Genomic DNA, 26,497 nt, shown 5'->3' on the forward strand with positions numbered 1-26,497 from the left:
CAGGGTCAGTTTCACAATCCTATCTCTCCACATCCCATCCCTGGGATACTGACCATTCCCAAGGTCTTCGGGGTAAGCCTCCATCTACCTCCTCACCCTCAAGTTCTGCACATATATGAGCACTGGGCAAAATCATTCCTGTCTCACATGGTTATTTGGTGAAATCTAGCCTAAGGATGCATGAAATCTGTACCTGCTTCTGAAGTGACAGTACATGATAAATGTTATGAAACCTGGGAAAGAACCATTATTACAAGTTAGTAAACCCTTTTCTTTAAAGGCAAGTCAATTTAGCTTCAAATTCATTGCAACAGAAATAATCACTGCAGGCCCGTGATCTAATCATAATGCCAAATGTTTAATAAATCATACTGAATCATTATAGCCACCTGTGAGAACTCCTTTTCAGAGAAGAGTCAAGTTCAACCATCTGTTCCAGACACGATCACAGAACGTATGCCACATCCTCGAAGCAACCCTGAGCACATATATCGTGTGGAAAGGGCGCAATGAAGCCTACCTTCTGTGTAATTAATACACACTAATAAAATTAATTTTTAAAAATAATCATTTGTTCCAAGTTGCACAGCAGGAGCACTGGGGATCTAGTATTTGAACTCAGCTGAATTAAATGCAGAACTCGTGCCTTCTGCTACTGTTTCTTAAATCCCAGAGCAAGAAAAGGGGGAGTTGGATCACAGTCCAGAGATGTGTGCAGTCCCAGCAGGCTGGGCCAACCCAATCTAAATAACCAAAGTCAGAGGTGCTGGTGCAGGACCGGCACACACTGGGTTCAACTGAGTGGCTCAGCCCAAACTGGACCTTCTGGTAATACGGTTTAATGATTTAACAGCATAAGCTACTCATTGGCAGGAGGCAGGTGACTTCCTGGCACTAGGGTTTTCAACCAGTTATTATGTGACCTCTCTGTGCCTGGGATCCTTTACATGGAGCTTGGAGATGCCACAGGCACCACCACCCTGCCGTGGCATTGTGAGGGTTAAAGTAAAAAGCAGGTGATAATTAGTCTCTGACAATCATCAGCTGGCCCCCCTGCCTCTCCTTTGTCTGTGCAGTCCACTAATTCATCAGACCACAAACACAGAACCCATAGCTCGGGTGGGGCTGGGTGTAGAGGTGGGGGACAGCAATGCGTAAGGAAGTGGCCTCTCATGGAGTTCACACTCCTCTGTTTGTGAGGGAAAAGGGAGACAGGAGACACGCAGTAAACAAGATGAGGTATAGCCCTGGGTTCTAAGTTTCGATAAAGCAGAAAAGATACAGCCAGCAATCACTGGACAGGTACAGCCAATCAAATCATCAGGGAAGGGTCTTTCCAGAGAATTAACACTGAACCTGAGAGCTGATAAAGATGGAGAGCAGACTGGGGTCAAAGGGAACCCTGCTTCCCAAGAAACAAGCACGAGGTCCAATGTAGGACAAGCTCAGCAGGTGTCTCAGACCACAGCTCAGCTACAGCCCACCATGACAGCGGAGCCACTGGGCTAGACAACAACTTTGCAATTAGACCACAAACATTTGGAGGGTAAGGAGAGCTCTCATTCTCCCTCCCCTTCCCCCTCTCCCTCCCTCCCTCCCTCCCTCTCCCCCACCTCTCCACTCCATTGTAATTATTAGGTACACTAACCTACTTATTATTCTCCTAAACACTGCATTTATGATAAAATAATCTTCTTTGGAGAACTTGGTAGCAGTGGGCACACACAGTAGGCATTCAGAAAGTACCTGACAAAAGGATGGTATTTTTTTGCTTCCGTTGTTTCCGTTGTGGAGCTGTGTGATCTGCTAAGTCTTGGGTTCTCCACAGCCCCATCCATCCTTCCTCCTCTGCCTAAGGGATCAGCATTATCACTTGCTCCTGACTGCCTCGCCCTTCTTCACAGCACAGCATCTGACAGGCATGCAATCCACTCTCCACTGGAATGCCAGCCCCTTCACCCCACCTTCAGCGAATTAACTCCCGATATTAATTTCCAAAGCAGCATACTGCTCATATTTATTTAACTATTTATACATCAGGCAAAACCTTTCCAACGACTGAAAGAGCAACGTGCCACCAGAAGGAGGACTCCAGACTAAGTTATGAAGGAGGGCTGAAGGACAGGCCATCCAAGGGACTGTGTCCTTTCTTTTCCACCTCCCAGTGGACATACTTCAGCAACTTTCTAGGCTTGGTGCCTGCGGAACCTAGCCAGGGAACAAGGGTGACACAGCTCTGGCTGCCCTAGGCCCATGCACTTAATCACTTTCCCATAAAAGCAGTGATTTGTTTACAGTGAGTGAAGTCGACCTGGTACAGAGCTCTCAGACACAGGCCTTCCACATGTAGAAGGGCAAAAGCTAAGCACCTGGATCATGACTAACCCAGCACCCTCTTTAGCAGCAGGCATTATAGCTTTTCTTCGTTGTTGTTGTTGTTGTGGGGTTGTTTGTTTCCTTTGGGTTGGTTGTTTAATTTTTGGTTTTTAAAAAAATGGGAAAAGAAAAAAAAAAAAAAAACAAGCTATTTATTCCCCAGGGCAATAGTAGGTAGACACAGGTAAGCCATGGCTTACAGCAGTCTCCTGACTTGATTTAGCTGGTATAAATGTAGCTATAGCCTTTAGCCCTTCACTTTTAAAATCCATGTATAGCTGGGCATGGTGGTACACACCTTCAATCTCAGGACTCCAGGGGCAGAGGCAGGCAGATCTCTGTTCTTGCCTGATCAGAGTTTAATCCAGCCTTGTCTACACACTGAATTCGAGGACAGCCAGGGCTACACAGTAAGACCATTTCAAACAAGCAAACAAACAAAAACAAAACAAAAAACCATGCATCCATCTGTCTCCATTGCCAGAAGGAGCACAGCACTGAGCTGCTCCTCCTTTGTGAAGTAGCAGGCAGCAGAGGAGAGGGTGTAAGCAGGGTTCTTGGACAATACAGTCCTCTGGGCTTCAAAGAGGACCACATAGCAGAAACCCCCAAATTAGACCTGAAAGGCAGTGTCCCCTATATCTATCTGTGCATCCCTTAAGGCAAGCTTCGCTGAACTTCACCCAGGCATCATGAGACAGAAATACCCCAAAAGCAGCTCTACTCTACACAGTCATTACTACCTGGCCGACTGCTACCTCTGCACAACGGACCAGGTATGACCCTCAGCCTCACAAAAAGCAGGATGTGGTGGATCATGCCTGTAATCTCAAGAGACAGAGAGTGGATGAACAAGAGTTTGAGGCCAGCCTGGGCTATAAGAGACCCTGTATCAGAGAGGGAGAGGAGGGGGAGGGGAAGGACAAGGGGGAGGGAGACTATGTAAAATTCAGCAGCTCCAAACAACACTTCCCATAAAACAAATGGGCTCCAGGCCGTTCATCATGGCCATTCATTGCCAGACCATGTCCCAAGGTTTCATGGCATCTACATACCTGAAGGACTAGCAGGAGTTACCTACCAGGAAGTGTTGCTGGGCATGGCTGTGCAAGTCTAAAATCCAGACACTCAGGAGGTTAAAGGAGGATTGCCTCAAGGTCAAAGGCAACTGGAACTATACAACAAGACCCTATCTCAACAAACTAAGAGAAGTGGGGGAGGGGATTGGTAAGAGCTGTTAGACTTCTACTGAACTGCTAACTATAACCTCAGAAGCTGTAAGGCTATGAGTTCTGACTTCTCATAATAACGTGGGACACAGAATTCAGAGACCTGGGAATTAGACCCAGCCATGTCCTGTTATACTAGCTGGACAATTTGTGCAAGTCACATAACCACTAAGCTCTTAAGAACCCCACGTGATTGGACCCTACTTGTCAGACCTCACTCCCACCTCAGGGCCTTTGCACTTGCTGTCTTCCCATCCCATTTGTCCCACTCCTTTGCAGTACAGAGTTCAAATGTCAAAAGCCAGGATCTTATCAATAGAGTAGGGCAGTACCAAACATGTCCATGCATGTTGTATAATTTTATTTACACGACGAGAAAGAATCGGATTGGAAAGAGGGGAAACTGTTCCTTCTGTGGAGCACAGGTAGTGGAGGAAGAACTAAAGGATTCCAGCTGCAATTAAATTACTCTCTCGTTTAGACATCTGGAGACCTGGCTGCTTTCATGTACAAGCTTACCCAACTGTTCGCTGACCGTCAACGTGGTCACCTTGATGGGATCTACGATCACCTGGGAGAGCAATGTCTGCGCACACCTGTGAGGGCACTGCTAGATTAAGTTAACTGAAGTGGGAAGACACTCCCTCTTAAATGCAGGTGGCACCTGTCCCTGGACTGTGCTCCCAAACTGCATAGAGGAACACAGCCTTCTGCTCATCTGCTTCCTGTGGATACAAATGTGACCAGTTGCCTCACTCTCCTGAGGCCTTGCCTTTCTGGCTAAGATAGACTACACAGAGATATAGTGCACTCACACTGAGAGCCAGAGAGATGCCCTCCCTCCTTAAGCTGCCTTATTGGATGTGTTGCTACAGTAATGAGAAGAGTAACTAGTGTACACAGTTTTCAATGTGCATTATATTTAGTTTGGGTTTTGTTTTTTTAATTAAAAAGCTAAATATAGACCAGGCATATACCTTTAATCCTAGTATTTGGGAGTCAGACTTGAGCAGATCCCTGTGAGTTCTAAGCCAGTCTGATCAACAGAGTGAGACCCAGTCTTAAAATAGAAAACAATTAAACCTCAATAAAGCCACCCTAGGGAACAGGTAGGCTTTCTGGGCTTTCACGTGCCTGCCTGTGAAGCTATTTATTCCACATTGTGTGGCCCTGTTTGACTTCATTATGGCTTCATCAGTACATGAACTCATCTTTCTTACTGTAGCATCTATAATCTTTCCCCTTTTACTCATGACCCCTAGTCCCAGGATCTGGGGGCAGTCCTCCATGATGACAGCATAGAAATGGCCAAAGCCAGCCCTTCACAGGACACAACATCAGCCCAAAGTCAATCCAGGGAAGCCAGAGGCAGAAGTTTAAAAGAAAAAGAAAAAAGAAACTTCAATGACATTATGCATCAAAAATATGTGTCAAATGTTAACATTAACCCAGGGAGGGGATGTTATTCTGTGGATATTTTTGTGAAACAAGCTAGAGTTGCTTCTAAAAGCAGAAAGTGGGTCTTTTATCTTGGCCTGTCCACCTGGTTCCCCCATCCCCCCCCAACCCCCCCACAAGGTCTGGTACAAAGTAGGTCCAGGCTGATAGTGCCAACAGATTCCTAAAATGCGTGAAGATCCCTAGGTTTGGCGGGAAAAATTAACCATGCTTAACTGTAGCATCTGCTATGATCCAGGAACTGAACAGGGGGCACAGCAAGAGAAAGGCAGAGAGCTGGTTCCTTAAAGTCACAGGCAGCACGTCCCTACTCACTATCAACTCCAAGATGTTCCCATAAGAAATGTGAATAGCACTAGTGACTTGCTTACAGTTTCTACTGGCGTGCAGATCCATCTACACGGGAAAGGGGAGTTCACCAGACTCTACCCTGGAAGAGTGGCAACATGAAGTAACCTTTACCCATCAGCTCTCCCTCAAACTCTCTGCAACCCTGAGGAGATCAGTGAACTTCCCAGTACTGGACTTTTCTACACAGGACCACTCCACCATGAGCATATGAACATGGTTCAGGTCTTGGACACTGTAAATGTGTAGTTATTGCTCCAGGATCCAGGTTCAGTTCTGGCTGATGGTATAGTTTACAACCATCAGTAACTCAAGATCCATTCAAGTACGTACGTGTACACACACACACACACACACACAAAGTCTATTGTATTCAGAGGCCAGAACAAGTTGTCCTGGAAGTCTCCTGTCTCCTATCACTATTTTCCTACTTCCCCGAGACAGGGCCTCTCTCACTGAAGGTGTACCCTAACCAATGCCCCTAGGCTGACTGGTCACCAAGCTCTTGAATCCCCCAGGCCTCTTCCTCCCGGTGCTGGGTCACAAGCTCACACAGGCTTGCCTGGCTTTTTACATGGGTGGTGGGAATTCAAACTCAAGACTCTCACGCGTGGGGAGCGAGTGTTCTTACCACCTGAGCCTTCTCCGGGCTCAATGGTCATCTTCTAAGCCTTGGATAGAGAGGATGACAACATATGCCAGCTAAACATTCTCTTTCAGGTTTCTCTGAATAATCATTTCTTACTCTTCATTTCTGACGGCCCTGGGCTCCATGTTTCTCATCAATTCAAATCTACTGCAACAGCACCCCAGTTCTTGTTTTTTATAACACTTAAATAATGAACAGGACTTAGATCGCCTGGAGATCTCTATTAGAGCTGGTACCTGTGATTTAATTAGACAAACTGCCATCCATCTCCTTTACCCACCGTACTGTCAAGAGCCTGTTAAGGATATTACAGTAATAAGTATTAGCACCTCTTAACTTCCCATTAACAGTAACAGAGAAATGGGATGTCAGGTAATGAAAAGAAAGAAAACCCTCACAGATGTCATAATTAACAAAAGTTTAGAGGAACTCCAAAAAAAAATCATTAGTAAGTTATTTTCTTTTCGTTTTCCTGGTGCCCTATGCATGCCTTGGTTAAAATGTGATTTGCCTCTCTTTGAACTGTCAAGTTTTTCTTTGGGGGTGGGGTGGGGGGTGTTAAACTAGAGAAAGTAGGAAGATCAGTTGTAGTTTAAAGACTTCTCCAAGAGTCAATGCCTACTCAGTTTCTCTTCCAAAGGCCTCAGGCTACTGAGAAGCTTGCAAATAGAAGAAGGCAAATTCAACAAGAGAGCAGCACCGCAGAAGGAGCCGCTGAGAGTCCGACACTACTAACTTAAGTCTCCAGGAGGCATGGACAAAGTGGGCAGGCGAGTTTTCACAGGGACCTTTCATAGAAGACTGCACTCCTACTTTCCTCCTGGACCCCTGCAGGTCCCCACAGACAAGCCCACGGGGGGTGGGGCACAGGCGACACCCCGCGGGGTTGAATCTTGCTGGTGAGCTGCCTCGGGCACCTGTGGAGCGAGCACGTGGCAGGCCGGGCGAGCTCAGGCTCAGAGCCGCCCCGAGGCAGAGCCAGTGAGCAGCTGGGAACCCTCTGCCTTCCAGCACGTAACTTTTGGGAACTCGCCCCCAGCGCGTGGTTCCGGTGCCCGGCAAGGCTGAGGGGAGCCGTTAGGACGACCCGGGTCGTGGGCTGTGCACTCTGACCCCCACGATCCCCGACACCTCCAGCGGGAGGCCGGGTCCTCCGGCAGCTCGGACGCCGCACCGCCCGCCGCGCCGCAGGGAGCACGGGGTCGCCAGGGGTCGCGCGGGGCAAAGAGGCCGCGGAGCATGGGCCACCGCGGTGGGTGGCTCGCGTGGTCCCGGCCGCGCTCACCTGGGACCTGACCGCCAGGAGCCGCGGCCGCAGCGCTCGCTCTCGCAGAAGCTTCCCGGCCTGCGCCGCGATGGCCACCGGGGACGCCATCTTAACCAGGAACCAGAGGAGAGGCCGAGAGGGGGAGGGAGGGGGCGGAGGAGGGAGCGGGCGGGCCGGGGCCCAGGCCACCGGAGGGGGCGGGGAGAGGCGGAGAGGGGCGGAGCGGGGGGCGGGGAGGGAATTGGGCAAAGGAAAGGAGGAGGAGTGTGAGGACCCTGTCACCCCTACCCCCATCACCTTCACCATCTCACGCCTAGGCCATGTGGCTTCCCAGAGCTTACTTCATCTTGCCTGCCTTCCAGGCAGAAGCAAATCCCAGCCCCAGTGGCACTGACTTCAACTGGCCCTGGGAGCGACAGACCAAACATTGACACTGCAGCAAGGGCTGCTAGATCTGGCCCTAGGAACTGCTACCACCATCAGAGGACACATCTTGGAGAGAGTAATGTTCCAAGGGAAGGAATTCAGACCGGTGCTGCCCTCAGTTTCTGGGCCATGTGGGGCTGGTCTAGTTTGGGTGGGTCTGGGTGGGTGTTGTGGGTGTTGTTTTGGGTAGTAGTCTTTTGGTGTTTTGATTTTGGTTTTTTGAGTATGGTTTCTGTCTACCTTCCATTGGCCAGAAATTTGCCTAGAATTCGTGATCCTGCCTCTACTTCCCAAATACTGTGATTATGAACAGGCACCACCCTGTCTCTCTTTGTGAAAGTGATGGAGGGTTTTAGGCCTGCCTTAGTAACATCTGTTTTCTTGCAACTTAACCTTAAATTAATAAAAAGCTATTGCTGGACTTTCTGCTCTGCAATGAGAAAAGTGTTTAGAGTATCCAGGCTGCTACACACTTGCATAAAGTAAAAATCACAGTAACAACTACTATGTGCCAAACACTGAATCATTATGAAGACATTCAAGCTTCATGGCAACATTTTAAGTAGATGACATTTCTATATACTCATTTTGTAGAAGAGAAAACTGAGGCATACAACGGACAAACATGACAGAAGCTAGGGAATGAGAAGATCTGAGATTCAAATTCATTCTCTACTCTCCCCAATACAACTTGGGGCTATTTTTTTAATTTTTTTTCATGATCATGAGACAGACGGGACACTATAGCAACAGTCCCCTCACAATAGTATCCTCTGCCGGCTTTCTTTAAACTTCCATGTGATATAATTTCACATTGACACAGAAGCTGTGAGAACATTACTCCAAGAGACCCCAACTGTCTTTTTTCCTTCACCAAGGATTTATATTTGACCTGTATCTGTCCTTGATAACCTTTTCCTCCTCAAAACCTTACCCACAGGATCTAGTCTCTGTGTATGTGCTCACGCGCGCGCACGTGCGCGAGCGTGTGTGTGTGTGTGTGTGTGTGTGTGTGTTGTTTACCTCCAGTAGCCAGGAAGCCATCTGTGACTTGCCCTAGCTCCCTCCACCTTATTCTCTAGAGACAGTCTCTCTGATTGTAGAAATAGAAAGTTAGCCAGCAAGCCCCAGTGATCTTCCCACCTATGCATGGGGCAGTACTAGAGTTACAGTGGAATGGCTACAACAGCTTGCTACACTGGTGCTAGGGATCTGAACTCCAGTCCTCATGCCTGCACAGCAAGCCCTCTTGCCCACTGAGCCATCTTCTTTTTCTGACACCACAGTCTGCTGGTGATTACAGTTTGAGTCCATGGCAGCTCCATGAATGGTCCGCTCTCGTCAGAATCTATGGAACGGAATCTTATGACTCCACTCTTCACCTGTCCCCACATCTTTTCATTCATTTCTATCAATGGATAGGAGCCGTTATCTGAGGAGGGGAAATGGGGTAAGCTACGGTTTTTGGAGTAAAAACTCAGAGCAAAGTGAGTTGGTTTGGCTATAGGCCTGGGCATGTGGGGAGGGAGGTCTTCTGAGAGAGTTAGAATGTCAACAAAGTCAAGCTAAGTAGATAAGGATTTGGGTCAGTAGTCCAAAGAGAAAGGAGACCTAGTTAGCCTGAGGGGAGAAGCTTCTGGGAAGGACCTTTTCTCGGGATAATTATTCTCTTCTCTTGATCACTTCTGGTTGGGAGCTTGAGTCTTGTGCCCCTGTTATCTACGCACTCACCATAATAAATGCCTAAGGATGTGTTGAACAGTCATTTCTCCTCCCTAGGACAAAAGTACCGACTTTCCATCTCATCCCCAATAACCTTTGCTGAGCTTGTCCTCAGTGAGCTGCAAACTGAGCTACCTAAAACAGAAGCCAGTCATACCTATCCAACCGTGTATGCAACTGCTTCTGGCTGCCATTCCATTGTCACTGGAACCCTGGGGAGTTCCTATAGTCCTATATACTCTTATATGATCCTATATAGTCCTGTCTAATTCTACATAGTCCTACAGTGCCCAGAGAGAACTGGGCAGCTGAGAGTCCCTCACCTCATGGTCTTTACACAACTCTCCCTATCTCTCAGTGCTCCCAAGGTCACACAGCTGGGGATCAGAGTCCCCCCCCCCAAAGCTGAAGTACCCCCACTCTGCTTCATACCATCTGCTTGGCCCTAATGGATATGCGTTTCCATAACCTTTGCCAGTTTACTGAGGAGGAGCAGAGCTGGTTACCGCTTGAGTACAGAGTACTGAGCAAGGCCAGTAGAACGGGGCAGGCAAGCAGAGCTTGTTGGAAAGTAAAGAAACTACTCCCTGGAGCTGGGAGGGAAGTCAAGCAGGAGTCAGCGGCCAAATAGCTCTTGGTCAGAAGTTCTTTTGTGTTCTGGATACAGAGCAGGTTGGTTGCATCAGTATGTAAAGGAGACAACCCGTTGGAGTGAACCTGACTGACTAATTTGGCTGTACATAAGGGCACTCTGCTTGTGGGATTGAATAGAAGAGCCCAGACTCTGAGGAGAAGCCTATCATCAAGACATGGGGCGGGCGGGGGGGGGGGGGGGGCGGCTGGGGAGCTCACCAAAAAGCTCCAGGCTGGAGGAAGGACCGAGACATAAAGAGAGCAAAGGCTGCTGGGTAACTACAATCCAGGTAAATCAGAACTCCCCGGGCTTTTGCTTTTTTTCTTCTCTGTGAAACTTCAATATTTTCAGATCTGACTACTAGTCCCACCAGGACATATGACAGTTGTTGTTTTTCTTGGACACTTGCTTCTGATTTCTGCCATTACCCTCACTAGACCATTACCACAGGGAGGATTACTCAAAAATGCATTTTTAATGGAGTATTAGGATGTGGCTTAGTAGGTAGAACACTTACTTGTCTAGCGGGCATTGAAGTTCTGGGCTTTATGCTCTGTACTGCATAAAACCAAACACCATGGTAGCCACACCTATAATCCCAGATCCTGGGAGGTGAAGGCAGAAGAATCAGAAGTTTGAGGTTGTTCATTGCTAGTGGGAAGTTTAGGGCTAGCCTGGGATACAAGAGACCCTGTATCCAGAAGTGAACCAACAAAAATATTTTTTGTTATTATTTGCAAAATGGATACTTAAACTTTGTAAGAGTTTTGAATAGGCTGCCAGAATTGCCGACAGCCAATTCAACCACACATTGCTAAGCTAGGAACTTGGGGAGAAAAGGCATAGGCCATGTAGCTGAGAGTGGCGTGTATATTATTTTCTTTTCTGTTGCTGGGATAAAATACCACAACTAAAAGCAACTTAAGGAAGAAAGCATTTATTTTGGTTTATGCCTCTAGAGGATTAGAGTCCATAATTGTGGGGAACATGATATTTGCATGAGCAGGAGGTTGTCTGATCATATTTCATCTTCATGGAAAGCTAGGGGTGGGGCAGGAAGTAAGGGAGGCTCTAAACAAACCCAAGCCCACCCTTAGTGAAGAAATTTCCTCCAGCAATGCAGCACCTCCTAGAAATTCCATAGCCTCCCCAAACAGCACCCCAACAGAGAACCAAGTATCCAAACACACTTGCCTACGGGAGGCAGGTCTGTTACAAACCTCCACAGGATACTTACCCAGCATACTGTGGCACCCTGTATTCAATCTTTAGAACCACAGTAATAAATAAATAAATAAATAAATAAATATCACTATATTTCTGTGTGTTTGCTTTTGGGTTGGTAGGGATAGAGAACAGGATTGAACCAGAGCATAGCAGATTCTAGGCAACTTTTCCACCTCGTGCCTTGTAAAGATAAATAAGGCCCTCAGGACAGACAGTGATAAAGAAGTACTGCTCTAACAAATGAAACAAAACAAAACAAAAAGTGATCTCCCAGGAGGGAATATTTGGAGGTGGGAGGGAAGCGTTCTGATTGGTGTTTTTAGGCTCTGGAAACTAGGTGAACCAGGTCACCAAGCACTGGCACATAGCTGGGGGTTCATAGGCAGGATGGCGGCCTTACTTGCATGAGTTCAGTTTCAGTTGGAAGACTGGCCCTCATCTATGGGATTCCATCATTTATCAGCAGTTTCTCTGAGCCTTTACCCACATTCTCCCAGATCAATGTCTAGACCACATGTGCGTTGTAATGCTCATGCTCACAGAGTGCCTTCTAGAGACTTCTCCATGTTTTCTTTCAACTTTTGTTTTTTTTTCTTAGTAGGAAGCTCTTGGAAGTTAGGCAAGTAGAGTCTACCCCAGAATGCTGTATATGCCTACATGTGTATTTGGACGAACACTGAGCTCTCGTAGAGTTGAGGTTAGTCCTGTAAACTTGTGTGTGACTTGGGAAACCACGCAGTGTGGCAGAGGAGTAGGGTAAAAAAGGCATTAAGGCTGACATGAAAGAAGCCATTTGGCAGAAAGACTAGAACGCCATCCTCAACTTGGCAGACATGAACACACACAGGAAGCACATGCTGTGCAGAGATGTCCCACCCTCCCACAAGGTGCCACCAACCCTTTGACTTTTTTCCAGCTCTTGCCTACTTCCACTCTCAGAAGTGATATTGTCTCTTGATAAATTAGCTCTGCTTCTACACCATCCATGTGTGCCTAATTCAATTCCTCGTTCTGGACCACAGGAACCTGGAAGTCCCAGCAGCTGGCTTCTGGATCCAAGTAGCTAAGTAAAACAGTGTGGAGCTGTCAATCAGGAAGTAAAATGTCTGTGCCTCATAAGAACTTGAACCTAAAGGAGCGCAGACACTTTCCTTCCTCCCTCCTTTCCCTGGCTTGCTTTCTTACCTTCTTCCTTTCTCTCTCCCTCCCTCCCTCTCTCCCTTCCTTCCTTCCTCTCTGCCAGTTCTTTTAATTTCTGAAAGGTCCTGAGACAGGATCGAGGTGTGAAAATGTGGGTAAGGGACAAGGGCTGGCTCAGTGTGAGCTCTGGCCTTAGCCTAGGGACATCAGATCCAACCTTCTTTGCTATCATGCCACATAGTCAAAGGGATAAAGGGAGTCAAGGGTGCATCTTCTCCCTGCCTTGATGTGGGCCAGGCTCATGACAGAACCATGTAGCTCACCACACTATACTGTCTGTTCACACAGGCAGATGTCAGGCACCTCAGCAGTGAAATGCAGCAGTGAAATGCACAAGGTGCTGTGACCTATGAGTTCGGAGTCTGACACCTGTTTCAGTGGCCCCAAAGGCCAAAGATCAAATTGTGATCAATAACACAGTATCTGGATGTGAGGCCAGGCTGAAAGGTGTCCTAGGGTCATCAACCGGGCTTGGTGTGCAGGGACTATGTGTCAGCCTTCAGGGAGTCCACTTATTCTTTCAACTTGAATAACAATCAAGAAAAAAAGAAAGGAAGGAAGGAAGGAAGGAAAGAAGGAAGGAAGGAAGGAAGGAAAGAAAGAAAGAAAGAAAGAAAGAAAGAAAGAAAGAAAGAAAGAAAGAAAGAAAGAAGGGAGGGAGGGAGGGAGGGAGGGAGGGAGGGAGGGAGGGAGGAAGGAAGGAAGGAAGGAAGGAAAAAAGAAAGAAGGAAGGAAGGAAAGAGAGAAGGAAAGAAGAAAGGAGAAAAAATGAGAGAGAGGGAAGGAGGGAAGAAGAAAGAAAGAAAAGAAGGAAGGAAGGAAGAAAGAAAAGGTGTAGCTATTTATATAGGCAAGACTCTTCTCAGAACCTTGTAACCCAGAAGCACAGACCTCTCCTCCAACATGCTCCTCCAAATGACCTGGGTGATGGGAAGTTTGGCTGAAAGATGGAAACTGAAATACAATACCGTCCTCAGGCTGGTTTGGTCTAAAGTATGTTGTGTATGAGTCTCTATGGCTCTCTACCAGGGTAAGGGATGTATAAGGAGAGCAAAGGAGGACCCCTTTTGGGTGGGATCTGACTGAGCCATAGTCACCAGCATCAGGCAAACCATTTACGTCTTCTCTGAAACTTAAAATCATCATAACTGTGAGGCAAGGCAGTTCTTGCTGGAAAGGGGATTAATGACCATCTGCTTGGCTGACAAATCTCTGTCCTGTGCTTGGGATCCAAGAGGCTGGTGCTTCCCAGACTTCATTTCTTGCCTAAGGAGTCTTTTTGTGTGTGTTGGTTTCTTTAGTTTTGAACAACTGTGAGCCTTGCTTTCCCCCAAGTTGTGGAGACGCCTTACCCAAGCTGAGAAGTTTACACTGGAGCACTCCCCATGAACTTTGCACACATCCGAAGTATTAAATTCCAAAACCACCACCAATTTTGCAGTTGGAACACCCTGCCTACACGTTCTTATTCATTTAATCACTCCTAAAAGGAAAATAAAGCACGAGTGAGCCCACAGCCTTCCCTTTCATCTCTGCCGCCTGTGCTAACAGTGAAGTAATGTGCTCATTTTTATATTGACACTGATTACTCCAGGGGCCCCACTTTTCCAAAGACACGTGTCAGGAAGCATTGCAAAGGGTCCCTGTACCCAGCAGTGGCAGTGCTTGTTTATCATTACCTTTTTATTTAAGCATAAAAGCCATTTGACAAATACAAACTCATTATAACCAGCAGAGCTGAATACAGTTCTTAAAGAAACAACCCTAATTGTCATGAATCCACACTGCTGTGTGTCGGGGATGAAATTTTCTGTTACAATAATAAAAGGAAGGGCAGTTGCAAGTTTTATTTGGTTCTCTTTTTTTTTCTCCATTTATTTATTCATTCCCTGTACATCCTGATCACTGCTCCTGCCCCACTCCCAGTCCCCCTCACACACAGTGCCTGCCTCCAGCCCCCCTCCTTTTCTCCTCTGAGAGACAATCCCCTACATATACACACATATATCAAGTCTCTGCAGGGCTGGGTGCATCCTCTCCCACTGAGGCCAAACAAGGCAGCCCAGTTTAGGGGAATGGATTCTACAGACAAGCAGCTTTACACACACACACAGCTCCAGTTGTTAGAGAACGTGCATGAAGTCTAAGCCACATACCTGTTCCATATGTGTGGGGCCTAGGTCCAGCCCATGCATGCTTTTTGGTTAGTGATTCAGTCTCTGAGAATGCCCAAGGGTCCAGGTTACTTGACTCTGTTGGTCTTCCTGTGGAGTTCCTATTCCCTCTGGGTCCCTTCATGCCCCCCACCCAAAAAATTCTTCCATAAGACTCCCTGAGGTCATCAGCTGTTTGGCTGTGAGCATCTGTTTCAGTCAACTGCTGGTTGGAGCCTCTCAGAGGACAGTTATGCTCGACTCTTGTCTGTTTGTCCTGGGTGACAGCAGACCTCTCAGTAGGCAGGCTGGGAGTAGAGTACAGATTCTTGACTGCAGGTGGAGGTGGGGACCTGAGGGGAAGATGAAGCAGAACATATGGGGCAGACCTCTGGGCTGCTGGGCTTACCAGGACGGTTCTTTCTTTCTCAATGGGTAACAGATTTCTTGGATTCACAGATAGGCAATGCCACTGTTGCTTTTGGGTTGTCTACTTTAACCATGGCTTTACTCCTGTCATTTGCCAATGACACAAAAAAGCTTCCTTCATGGTAAAAGTTTTCCCCCTTCAACAGTGTATTGAAATGATTAATTTGGGGGACTTGAGGGTATTGCTCAATTGTAGATAATTCACTTAGAATGAATAGGACTGTAAATTTGATCCCTGGCATTGGAGAGGAAGAAAGGTTAGTTTTGATGTTATTACCCAGCAGTTTAATTAGATTAAACAATGTATAGACTGGAGAAAAAACTAAAAGTGTCCTGTCTTTCATAACTGCAGTGAGCCCAAGAAACATTTATACTGTGTCCTGGAGAGGAGTTGAGGGACACAAGTTACAGAGTGAGGAGAAAAAGCAAAGAGCCTGACTTACCTATAGGAGCTACAGCTGAGGACAGGGATAGCAGAGAGCTGCGAGTGAGGAACGGGGTAGACTAGGGGAGTGGTATCCTCTCAAGGCCCATGGAGATCAAGGAAGAAGAAGGTGGGATCTGGGCTTGAATGTTTCCACAAAGGGCTCTTAGGGGACAGGGACAGAAGGCAGAAAGTGGCACCTAGTAGAATGTTGGAGAGGAGCCCCTGTCAGAAACAAGTCCTACATTCAGATTGTAGTTGGAGCTCTCTAACTCAACATCTCCACTCTCAATTAAAGCTGACATCTTAAATTGCTAAACTAAGAATTAAAGAAGCTTTCCACTACAATGCCACACTTCAGTGGACAGATGCAGTGTTGATTTTATTTGATGCTGTTATTCTGAGAGCTGCTACAGAGTATGGACTCTACCATGAGGTGGCCTCTCTTGACATCTCACAGCTGGAGGGTTTTGGTCCTGGGGTTGAATCCAAGGTGTTGCAAATTGGCTGTGATTTTAAACAAATTATTTACTCAAGACATACTAAAAAAAACTAAGAGAAACATAAAGTTGGCTATCATAATAACTGGCTATACCTCAAGGATGATCATCTTACATAGTCAATATATAAAATTATTAGTAGTATATATCTATATGTATTTGGAGACTATATCTTCAAAACCCACTCTCTATTTTAATCTTCCTACATAGCTCAGTTTGGAGCAGACGTATTCCATATTTAAGAGTTGCCTACCCTGAGCTCTGATGTTATGCCTCCCTGAACTCAGAAACTCCCTGACCTCTGGTAAAACCAGAACTTTTCTTTCTATTCTAGTCATAGGGAAATACCATTATAACCTATGGTAGTTTGAATACACTTGGCCCAAGAAGTGGCACTACTAAGAGATATGGCCTTGTTGAAGTACGTCTGACCTTGTGGGAGGAAGTGTGTCACTGTGGGGGTGGTCTTTGAGACCATCCTCCTAGCTGCCTGGACAGTCTTCTCCTGACTGCCTTTGGATCAAGATGTAGAACTGTGTAGAACTGTTTGCTCCTTCTCCAGCACCATGTCTGCCTAGATGTTGCATGCTTCCTGCCATGATGGTAATGGACTGAACCTCTGAACCTGTAAGCCAGCCCCAATTAAATGTTATCCCTTGTAAGAGTTGCCTAAGTCATGGTGTCTCCTCTCAGCAATGGAAACCCTAACTAAGATGTGACCTATAATATCCAGACACACAGAGATGGAGGAGGAGAACCCTGAGAAACATCAGGGAGCTCTTTGTAGGACTCATCCTAAGGCAGACCACTGTGCCTCAAGTGCTGCTACCAGAAGCCAACCTCCTTCTCAGAGAAGATGATATCTTATGGTAGGGGCCCATCTCTTCAGAGTTGACAGAAGCCTTGTCTTTCACACTAAAGGCAAACTTCATGCTTTCAATGTATCCTTTCACTTAATTGTCAGGCTGGAAAAAACATTTCTCCTATGGTGTGGTATACTATGCACACCATATGAATTTAAAGAGAAGTGATGGACATGAATTTGCACCCAACATGTAACTTTAGAGGAAACTGAAGTCAGAGCTTATAGGGCATCCACTGTTGCCAGTCTACTTGCAATCAACAGGTCACTGAATCTGGGCATCCTGCCAGTAGTGGATGCATTAGCTATATATATCTTGGGATTGTTAGCCACCCCCAAACCTTTTACCTTATAACTCAGATGGTCAACAATATTTGCTGAGCTCAGCTGGCCTTGTTTAGGTGTGTGTGTGTGTGTGTGTGTGTGTGTAGCTAATGCCTGACAGAGAGGCTGAACTTCAGATATCCTCTAGCAGGGAGATGTATACCTATTGTAACAGAGATCTCCTGGTTTTCCTGCCTTCTGTGGTACCCTGCTGTCCTCTCCATAAGTCTCCACTGTAGAACTAGCAAGTCACAGGGCCACAGAAACAGCGACAGAATCACATGTCCCCCTGAGAAAAGACAGAGCCTCATTGGTAGCTCTTAAGCTTAGCTGTACATCCTCACTCTGGACAACTCTCCAAAGCTTCTGATTTCACAGGTCTGTTTGAGGCCCAGAGAATCTTCATGTTATCCCAGAGGATTCCCCGGCATGCAATAAGGACACATGCTCCACTATGTTCATAGCAGCCCTATCTGTAGTGGCCAGAAGCTGGAAAGAACCCAGGTGTCCCTCAACGGAGGAATGGATAAAAAAAAATGTGGTATATTTACACAATGGAGTACTATTCAGCCATTAGAAACAATGAATTCATGAAATTCTTAGACAAATGGATGGAGCTGGAGAACATCATACTAAGTGAAGTAACCCAGTCTCAAAAGATCAATCATGGTATGCACTCACTGATAAGTGGATATTAGCCTAGAAACTTTGAATACCTAAGACATAATCCACATATCAAATGATGTCCAAAAAGAATGGAGGAGTGGCCCCTGGTTCTGGAAAGACTCAGTGCAAGAGTATAGGGGAATTCCAGAACAGAGAAGCGGGAAGGGGTAGATGGAGGAACAGGGGGAGGGAAGAGGGCTTATGGGACTTGCGGGGAGTGGGGACCCAGAAAAGGGGAAATCATTTGAAATGTAAATAAAAAATATATCAATAAAAAAAAATAAAGCAACTCCCCCCCCCCCTTGTAGTCGCTGTTGTTGTAGGTGGCAGGTCATAGGGTTAGGGTATCCATGTAGATAGAAGAAAATGGCAGCAGACACCTGGTTCTCCTATCTCTTTTCTTTCTTCTTTCTTCTTTTTTTTTTAAAAAGATTTATTCATTTATTACATGCAAGTCTACTGTAACTGTCTTCAGACACTCCAGAAGAGGGAGTCAGATCTTGTTACAGATGGTTGTGAGCCACCATGTGGTTGCTGAGATTTGAACTTAGGACCTTTGGAAGAACAGTCTGTGCTCTTAACCACTGAGTCATCGCTCCAGCCCCTATCTCTGTATACTCACCACACCTCTGCCATCCTCTTTAATTCCCCTAGGCCCTATAAAATCCAGTTATATTTCATAACAGGAAGCCATGTGCGATGAGGCTCAACAAGAAATCTCTACTCTGTCCTTTCCCTGCTCTTTGCTGAGCTGAGGATCTCTTGTCTCTTATGCTTCTTTCTGTAAGATTTCATTATCATAACAAAGGGGACATGCTTTCTTCACTGTTAGAGCTCTGTTTCTGTCTACATCTTTACATTACCGCACATACATGTCTTTCAAATGCCTTAGTATACAGACAGTCAAACTAAGTCTCACATTAGATATTTGTTCAGGAAAACAATCCAAACACTCCCCCATTGAAATTAATAGCCACGTGTATGCACTAAGCACTTGAAATATAGCTGGAACAATTGGGCAAATGAGAGTTCTTTTCACTAAGTTTCATTATCTTCCTAAGGCCCTCTCCATGGGACTGGAGGTTGAACCTAAGTCCTCAGGCATGCTAAGAAAATGCTCTACCACTGACCTATATCTCCGGTCATCTTTTGACTCTTTGTAGTGAGAATTTTGGCTTCTTTAAAACCCCAGGAATGTTATATGAATACGTTTTTGTTTTAATCCCAGGTGTGGGATATGGGGCTGCTTCACTCTGTCTGCAGCCACTATGATCTGTCTTGTGTGGTGTGTGATTTTTGTCAGCTGCAGATAGTTTATGTTTGGAATTCTGGAGACTCTTGAAGGGTATAAATTCGAGAACCCCAAGAGTGCTTTGTTGAGGCTGTTTGTCAAATGGTCACGAGCAAAGAGACAACAGCAAGAAACTGGATATCCTGACAGTGAAGACTGGAGTTTCCCCAAGGAACTCAATGGCCCTAATCTGCTAGCAGAAAGTTGTCTAAATAAGTCTACAACCCATTCCCCTCTAATCTTCTTTCTCACCTACCTAGTGTTGGGGGTTTAAAGGAATTGGGGTAGAGAAGGGTAGTGCCCAATAAAGTAGCCAAAAATTACACCTACAACTTTTTATTTTGAAATAGGAGTATTAAGCTGGCTAAGTGGGCGTTAAGCTTAGAATCTTCCTGCCTCAGCATCTTAATTAATTGAGATTATAAGATTACCCCATTAGCCCTGGCTTGCAGTAAATTTTGAACAGCCACTTACAGCTAGTGACTACCTTGTCAGGCAGTGGAAACTGAGGCTGTGTGATTTGGATATACAATTCTACTTTATTAGACTGTTTTCTTCATTGGTGTTCTCTGATGTTTAAGACAGGCTTGGAATACTTAGGAGCTGAGGAAATGATCCCCAAAAGATGATGGGGGAATGGAAACCCACAAAAGAAAGATGGAAAGCTCGTGAAGGGGACATTGGCAGGCCATTGTAGGTTAGTGTGGTGTGGTGGTTTGAATAGGCCTGGCCTCTGTAGATTCATTAACTTGAATGCCTTGCCATGGGAAGTGGCACTATTAGGGGCCTTTTGGAAGAGGTGTGGTCTTAGAGGAAGTTTGTCACACTATGAAGGCAGGACTTTGAGGTTATATGCGCTCAAAGTACACCAGTGTGATAATCTTCTCCATGCTGCCTGAGGATACAGGTATAGAGTTCTCAGCCCTGCGTCGAGCACCATGTCTGTCTGCACCCTGTCATGCTTCCGGCCATGATGATAATGGACTACACCTCTGAAACTGCAAGCCAGCCCCAGTTAAATGTCCTTTATAAGAGATGTCATGGCCATGATGTCCCTTCTCAGCAATAAAACCAAAACTAAGATATGGGGTTTGTTGTCTTCAGCATTGAACTACTAGAATACACTCCACAATTGCTCCATTGAGGGGCTCAGTGGTTGAAGGATTGCTGTTTCGTGTACTGGCAGACTGTTCTTGTGTGGGGGCAGTTGTACCCTGGTGCCTAGATAAAGCCAAGGGCAGATCATTCCAGGTACAATTACTTGGAATTGTCCTTTCAAACATGAGAAACACCCAGTGTGGGCAGAGGACATGCGAGCCTGTGGGAACAATGTTGCCTCTCATGTAAACCAACTGAGTCAGCTCACAATAGTGTTTTATTTAAGGGGGGAGGAGAGTTGCTTAACACTGTTAGATGCTGCTTAAAAAATATAAACAAACAAAAATGCCAAACAGCACTCTCCCAAACAAGAAAACTATAACCCTAAACAGCTATGCCTCTCTGTGTGTGTGTGTGTGTGTGTGTGTGTGTCTCTGTGTCTCTCTCTCTGTCTCTCTCTGTCTCTCTCTCTCTCTCCTTCTCCTCTCCTCCTTGAGGGTTTATCTGTGTAGCAGTCCTGGATGTTCCATAACTCACTTTGTAGAACAGGGTGGCCTCCTAAGTCCTGGATTTAAAGGCATGTACCACCACGCCCAACCAGTCTGCCAATTTTTCTTACTCATTGGATTGTATCCTTTTCTGCGCCATGTCTAGCACAGCGTGGAAGCTCTAAACATGCTGCAATCCAGGACCCCAGCACGAAGTCAGAAATAGCTGACTCAGGACATTTTATCATGAGACTCGGACCTCACAGAAAGCACTTCTCAGGTTGCTTTTTATTTGATAAATATAAAAAGATTAGAGGCAACAGCACAAGGACATTTAGAGGAAGCTAAGTATGTTTCTAAAACAACAGATTAGAATTGCAGCAGAATTGGAGCTACTGTAGAGGATGACTCCTCCTTTGACACTGAACTCCTGCAAAGCAAACACGAGTGCAGAGGTGATCATAACAGAAGTCTCCGACCGCTGGATCCAAGGGGCAGGCCAACTTCTCAAGAAGTACTTGCTTCCCAAAAGAATGAAAGGCAGCTGGCCTTTCTGGCTGGTCTCTGCAACAGAGGGCTGAAACCGTGGGAAACACTGAATGCTCTTGTAGGCAGAACAGTGAGGTCAGAGTTCATCAGAGACTGTGGTTAATCAGAGGCTAAGGAGAGCATACCTACTATCACTTAGAACCTGCTTGGGGAAGTTGTCATCAAGCTAAAAGACAAACAAAAACCTTTCATTTCCTGTCAAGGGCTTTACAATATTAGGATAAGTTTCTAGACCAGTGAACCCATAAGGCTAGAAGAGGGAAACCTCGAGGAAAGGAAGATGCTGGCTATGAAAAGTACAATTCGGACTTTTTTTTTTTAAATCTAGTTTCACAAATAAACTTTAACTCCATTTATTCTACCTAGAGATACCCAAAGATTTGGGTTAACTCTTATCAAATTATTCAAAACGCATCAATCTATATTAAAAACACTGTTCATGATGTTTTATAGTTTAAATGTTTCTTGGCTTAATTATTACCTAAAATGTCCTATAGTATAATTAGCTGATGTTAAACTATTAATTGGACAATATTTTCATTTCACTAATAAAAGAGGACAATACTGCAGTGACTTTTTACAAAGGCCCTTTTCTAACCATTTAAATATAAGTAAGGTAATTCATAAAATATCAATAGCTATAAAAACAGGGGAAACTAATAAATCAAATTAAAATATGTAATTTTTGGTTATTTTAAATACATGTTTCTTTTATCACTCCATTAGGTCCAACTGTCTTCCTTAACTACTTAATATTAGTTATAGTGAATGTATTTTATACCACATGTAAGTGTTGCGTCAGATACCAACCAGATAAGGAAGAAAAGTTACATACAGATTATGATGGCTGATTTAGGATTTCCATTGCTGTAAGAGACACCATGACCAGGGCAACTCTTATAAATAAAAGCCTTTAATTGGGGCTGACTCACAGGTTCAGAGGTTCAGTCCATTACCATCAAGGTGGGAAGCATAGCAATTTGCAGACAGGCACAGTGCTGCAGAAGGGGATGAGAAGTCTACATCTTGATCTACAGGCAGCATTGAAGAGACTGTGTACCACACTGAGTGGAGCTTGAGCATAGGAGACCTTAAAGCCCGCCCCCACGGTGACATACTTCCTCCAACAAGGCCACACCTCCTCATAGTGCCCCTCCCCATTGGCCAAGCATTCAAAGACATGAGTCCATGGGGCTCATACATATTCAAACCACCACCATGACTCATACTCTTTCAATGATATAGGAATTTCTTTCATAATGGCCTTTACCAGCTTTTCCTCTCAGCTTTTCATCTCTTTGACCGACTGCTGTCTTCCCCACTCTCCAGTCTCATCTACATCAGATCCTAGGAATGAACTTCATAGCAACCTTATACTATTTGTGGCATGTGGCCCCACATGTGGGCCCTGAATAAATGGGAATGCTCCTACATGCACAAAATGTGATCTTTGGTCAACAGAGGAACTAAACAAAACTTCCTAAAGCCTGACTGATTAAAACCGAAGTGGTGTGAAGAGGTTAGTATGTTGCAGGTCCTGATGCTAGCTTTAGTTTCCTGATTAACCATTCATGGTTAGAACTTCTATGTTAGAACTAACATCCTGCAACCAATATATAAAACCCCATTGGAATTTATTAACTTAGTAGACCACTAGTTTCCAACAACTCAAAAGCTAAGAAAGTCATCAGATCACATCTGAGGCCCCATCTTGCTGTACCTGCCTATCTGATGTACCCACCCAATGTATTTAAAACTAGCCTTGATTTATGTCTTTCTTTGTCCTGTAAAGCTATAAAGACCCCCATGAAACTTTTTCCACATTGGCACATGGAATTTGGGGTAACCTAAGTCTGTCTTTCCATGTTAAGATCATTCAAAATGGCTCCAGAATAAATTATCTCTTCTGTATAAGATGAGAGCTGTTCTGGGCACAGTGTGGCCCACCATTTGTTGATATTAGTGCTCAAGAGGCAGAGACAGGCAGATATCTGTGAGTTTCAGACTGCCCTGGTCTATGTAGTGATTTCCAGGACAGCCAGGGTTATGTAGGGAGACCCTGTCTCAACAAAACCAAACAGTCAATAAAAGATGAGATCTTGGTTTTTGTCTAATTGTTTCATTTCTGTTGTTGTTACATTGACAATTTCCAGAATAACAAAGCCCATCAGGCTAGGAAAGGGAAACTAGAAGAAAATTAGATTAAAGGAAATTGTGGGAGGGTAGGTGATTAGGAATGCTGGCCACCTTCTGCAAGGCCCTGGGTTCCTTTCTCAGCACAGAAGGAAGGAAGGGGAGCAGAAGGGAAGAGGGGTGACAGATGGAGGGAGATGGGGCTTTTACATGGAAATATTAAGTAACTAGAAATCGTGTAATGTTATTTGGTACCTGAAGAGAAAAGCTCTCACGAGGCCTGAATAAGTCGAATGGAATCTGTATTAACGGATGGCCAGACTGTCTAAAGCAGAGTAGCAGGAAGGAGCCCCACCTCCAGTTGGCCTGTGTTTTTAAAGGCAAAATACACAGTTGCGACATACACAAAAAAGCAAGTATTATTTACAGAATCAGAGAGATAGCAGATAAATGGTCAGGCAGTTAACTGGAGCTCAGGGTTACATTGTGTAGGAATTTAGGACTGGTCCAGTTTACCTTAGGAATTTAGGTCACTTTTATCCAAGATAAATTTAGCACCTAAAGTGCTTGAAGGAATCCGTTCATGAGAGGACATAACTATAGCTCAGTAGTTATGGTATATATTTATATAATGATATATATGTGATAAATATTAATGTTCATAATAGAAATAAAGGGCAGGAGTAATGAATTCAGGAAAAAGGTGAAAATAATTACTAAAGAAAAAATTGGTTATCGCCACTGCTTATATTGTTAAAATGTGAAATAAAACAAAACTATTTCCTGGAAAGGAGAGTAACAACAAACCTTGGGGTATGTGTCTGTAGTCCTAACCCTTGAGGCGAAGGCAAGTTAGAGTCTAGCCTGGTTTACAGAGTGAGTTCCAAGCCAATGCACACTACATAGAACACTAACTAGAAAACCTAATCAATATAAAATAAAATCTGACACATTTAAAAGTAAAATTTTAGGGCTGGCAAGATGGTTCAGTGGGTAAGGACACTTGCTGCTAAGCCAGATGACCTGAATTCAACCCCCAGAATCTACTCAGTGGAAGAAGAGAACCCACAACTTTCCTTTTACCTCTACAAGAGTGTCATGGTGTACACTGTATACCATGTGAATTGTATATGGCTGTATATCAGTGGTTCTCAATCTTCCTATTGCTACAACCCTTTGATACAAGTCTTCATGTTGTAGTTACCCCCAACCATTAAATTATTCCATTGCTACTTTATAACCGCAATGTTGCTACCATTATGATTGCAATAGTAAACATCTGATATATAACCTCTAAAGGGGTCACAACTCAGAGGTTGAAGACTGCTGATATACAATGATCTCCAACTAATACGTAAGTATAAAAACAAAGAAATAAAGTAAAAATTTGGTAGTGGAATACACTTCTATTTCTTGGTAGAAACATAACATTGGTATGTTCTTACAGAGGTCACTTTAGAATTTGTGTATTTGTATATGTGTGTTGTGTAAATATGTGTATATGGTCTTCAAGACCTAGTCCAATAATTTTATTTCTAAGGAGGTTTAAAAAATATTTAAATTCAGAGTAAGTAAAAATTCATTCAGGAGCTGTGTAATAACTCAAAAATGATAATAAGTGCTTGCTGTGCATGTACAAGGACCTGAGTTCAGATCCCCAGCACCCATGTAAAAGCCAGGTGCCACAGCTCACGTGTGAACTCCAGTGCTCGAGAGGATGGCTTTAGGACGATCCGGAGGCTTGCTTGCTAGTTAGCCAGCCAGCCTACATAAAACAGCACTTCCAGGTTTACTGAGAGACTTTGTCTCAACAAGTGAGCAGAGAATGACAGAGAACACCTCATGTCCACCTCTGGCTTCCACATGCACAAGCATAGGTAAATGTACCTGCACGCACACACACACACACACACACACACACACACATCCCAAAGACATTTATTGCAATATGATATAGCTCTTGAGCAATTAATGAAAAATATATCAGAACTTTGAGTAAACCAAAACATGAATAAAATTTACCTTACAAGGAAATCTATACATTGGTAAGACTTTTAGCTCTCTAAAAGTGAATAGTCACTGGTAGTAGTTTAATAAACTATAAATCTACCATGTATCCATTTATCTACTTTCCTTCCTATCCACCTCCCTCCCTTCTTCCCTCCTCACCTCCCTCCCTTTCTCCCTCCCTTGCTATCTACTTTGTATTCGGGGAATTGAATCTAGGCTTCAAGTGTGCTAAGGAAGCATCCTAGTACTTTGATATACCCCATCCTCTGTCCAACATTTTTTATATGTATCTGTATCAGTGTAGTCTTTGTAAATAAAGTTTTATTGGAATGCTGCCATGACTACTGTCCCTGTGTTGTTTATGGTTGTTTACCAGGTAGGGATGAGTCACTGTGACAAGGACCATACAATGAAAACTGTGTAACATCTGCACCAGAATATAAATTCACTAGAGCACACCCAGTGAGCATAAATACTGCTGTCTGCTTTGTCTGCTACTAGATTCCCACTGCATAGAGAGCAGTGTTTGGCACACAACACACACTCTATGGATATTTATGAAGACAATATTTTTTCATGTTTAGTGGAATTTTGTTTAGTTTGAGATTTCTTTGTTTGTTTGCTTAAGACATGGATTCACTGTGTAGCCCAAGCTGGCTTGAGACCTGAAATTTTCTAACATTCTCTTCCCAAGCCCCATGCTTTGGCATGTACCATCCCATTTTGCCTGGGGTTTAGTTGTTTCTTTCACATATTAAAAAATTATGTGTCCATGAAAATAGATACTTGTTTTCCTTTGTATTTATATTAAAGACAATAACTAAATAACCTAATGATATAGGGAAATGCTGGTCTAACACACTTTAAATACAAGCCAACAATTGATTCTACAGATAACTCTAAATTTGGTTTTAAAAAGTATGTGTGATGCCAAGTGTTATAGTTTGCTTTCTATTGCCATGATAAACACCATGACGAAAAGGAATTTAGGGGAGGAAAGAGTGTATTTATCTGACACTTCTAGGTCATTGTCC

The 26,497-nt window shown here is 44.6% G+C and overlaps 1 protein-coding gene across 1 annotated transcript in view; it reads right to left on the reverse strand.

The window, feature by feature from the left end:
• Positions 1 to 7,467, reverse strand: part of Suclg2 (succinate-CoA ligase GDP-forming subunit beta) — a 254,374-nt gene extending 246,907 nt beyond the window's left edge. Inside the window, exon 1 of the mRNA XM_052174384.1 lies at positions 7,346 to 7,467. Within this exon, the coding sequence (XP_052030344.1) occupies positions 7,346 to 7,435 (90 nt within the window). The 5' untranslated portion in view covers positions 7,436 to 7,467. The remainder of the gene's footprint in view (positions 1 to 7,345) is intronic.
• Between the last annotated feature and the right edge of the window lie 19,030 nt (positions 7,468 to 26,497).

The sequence above is a fragment of the Apodemus sylvaticus genome, chromosome 2 (genome assembly GCF_947179515.1).
Source record: "Apodemus sylvaticus chromosome 2, mApoSyl1.1, whole genome shotgun sequence".
Taxonomy (NCBI): Eukaryota; Metazoa; Chordata; class Mammalia; order Rodentia; family Muridae; genus Apodemus; species Apodemus sylvaticus.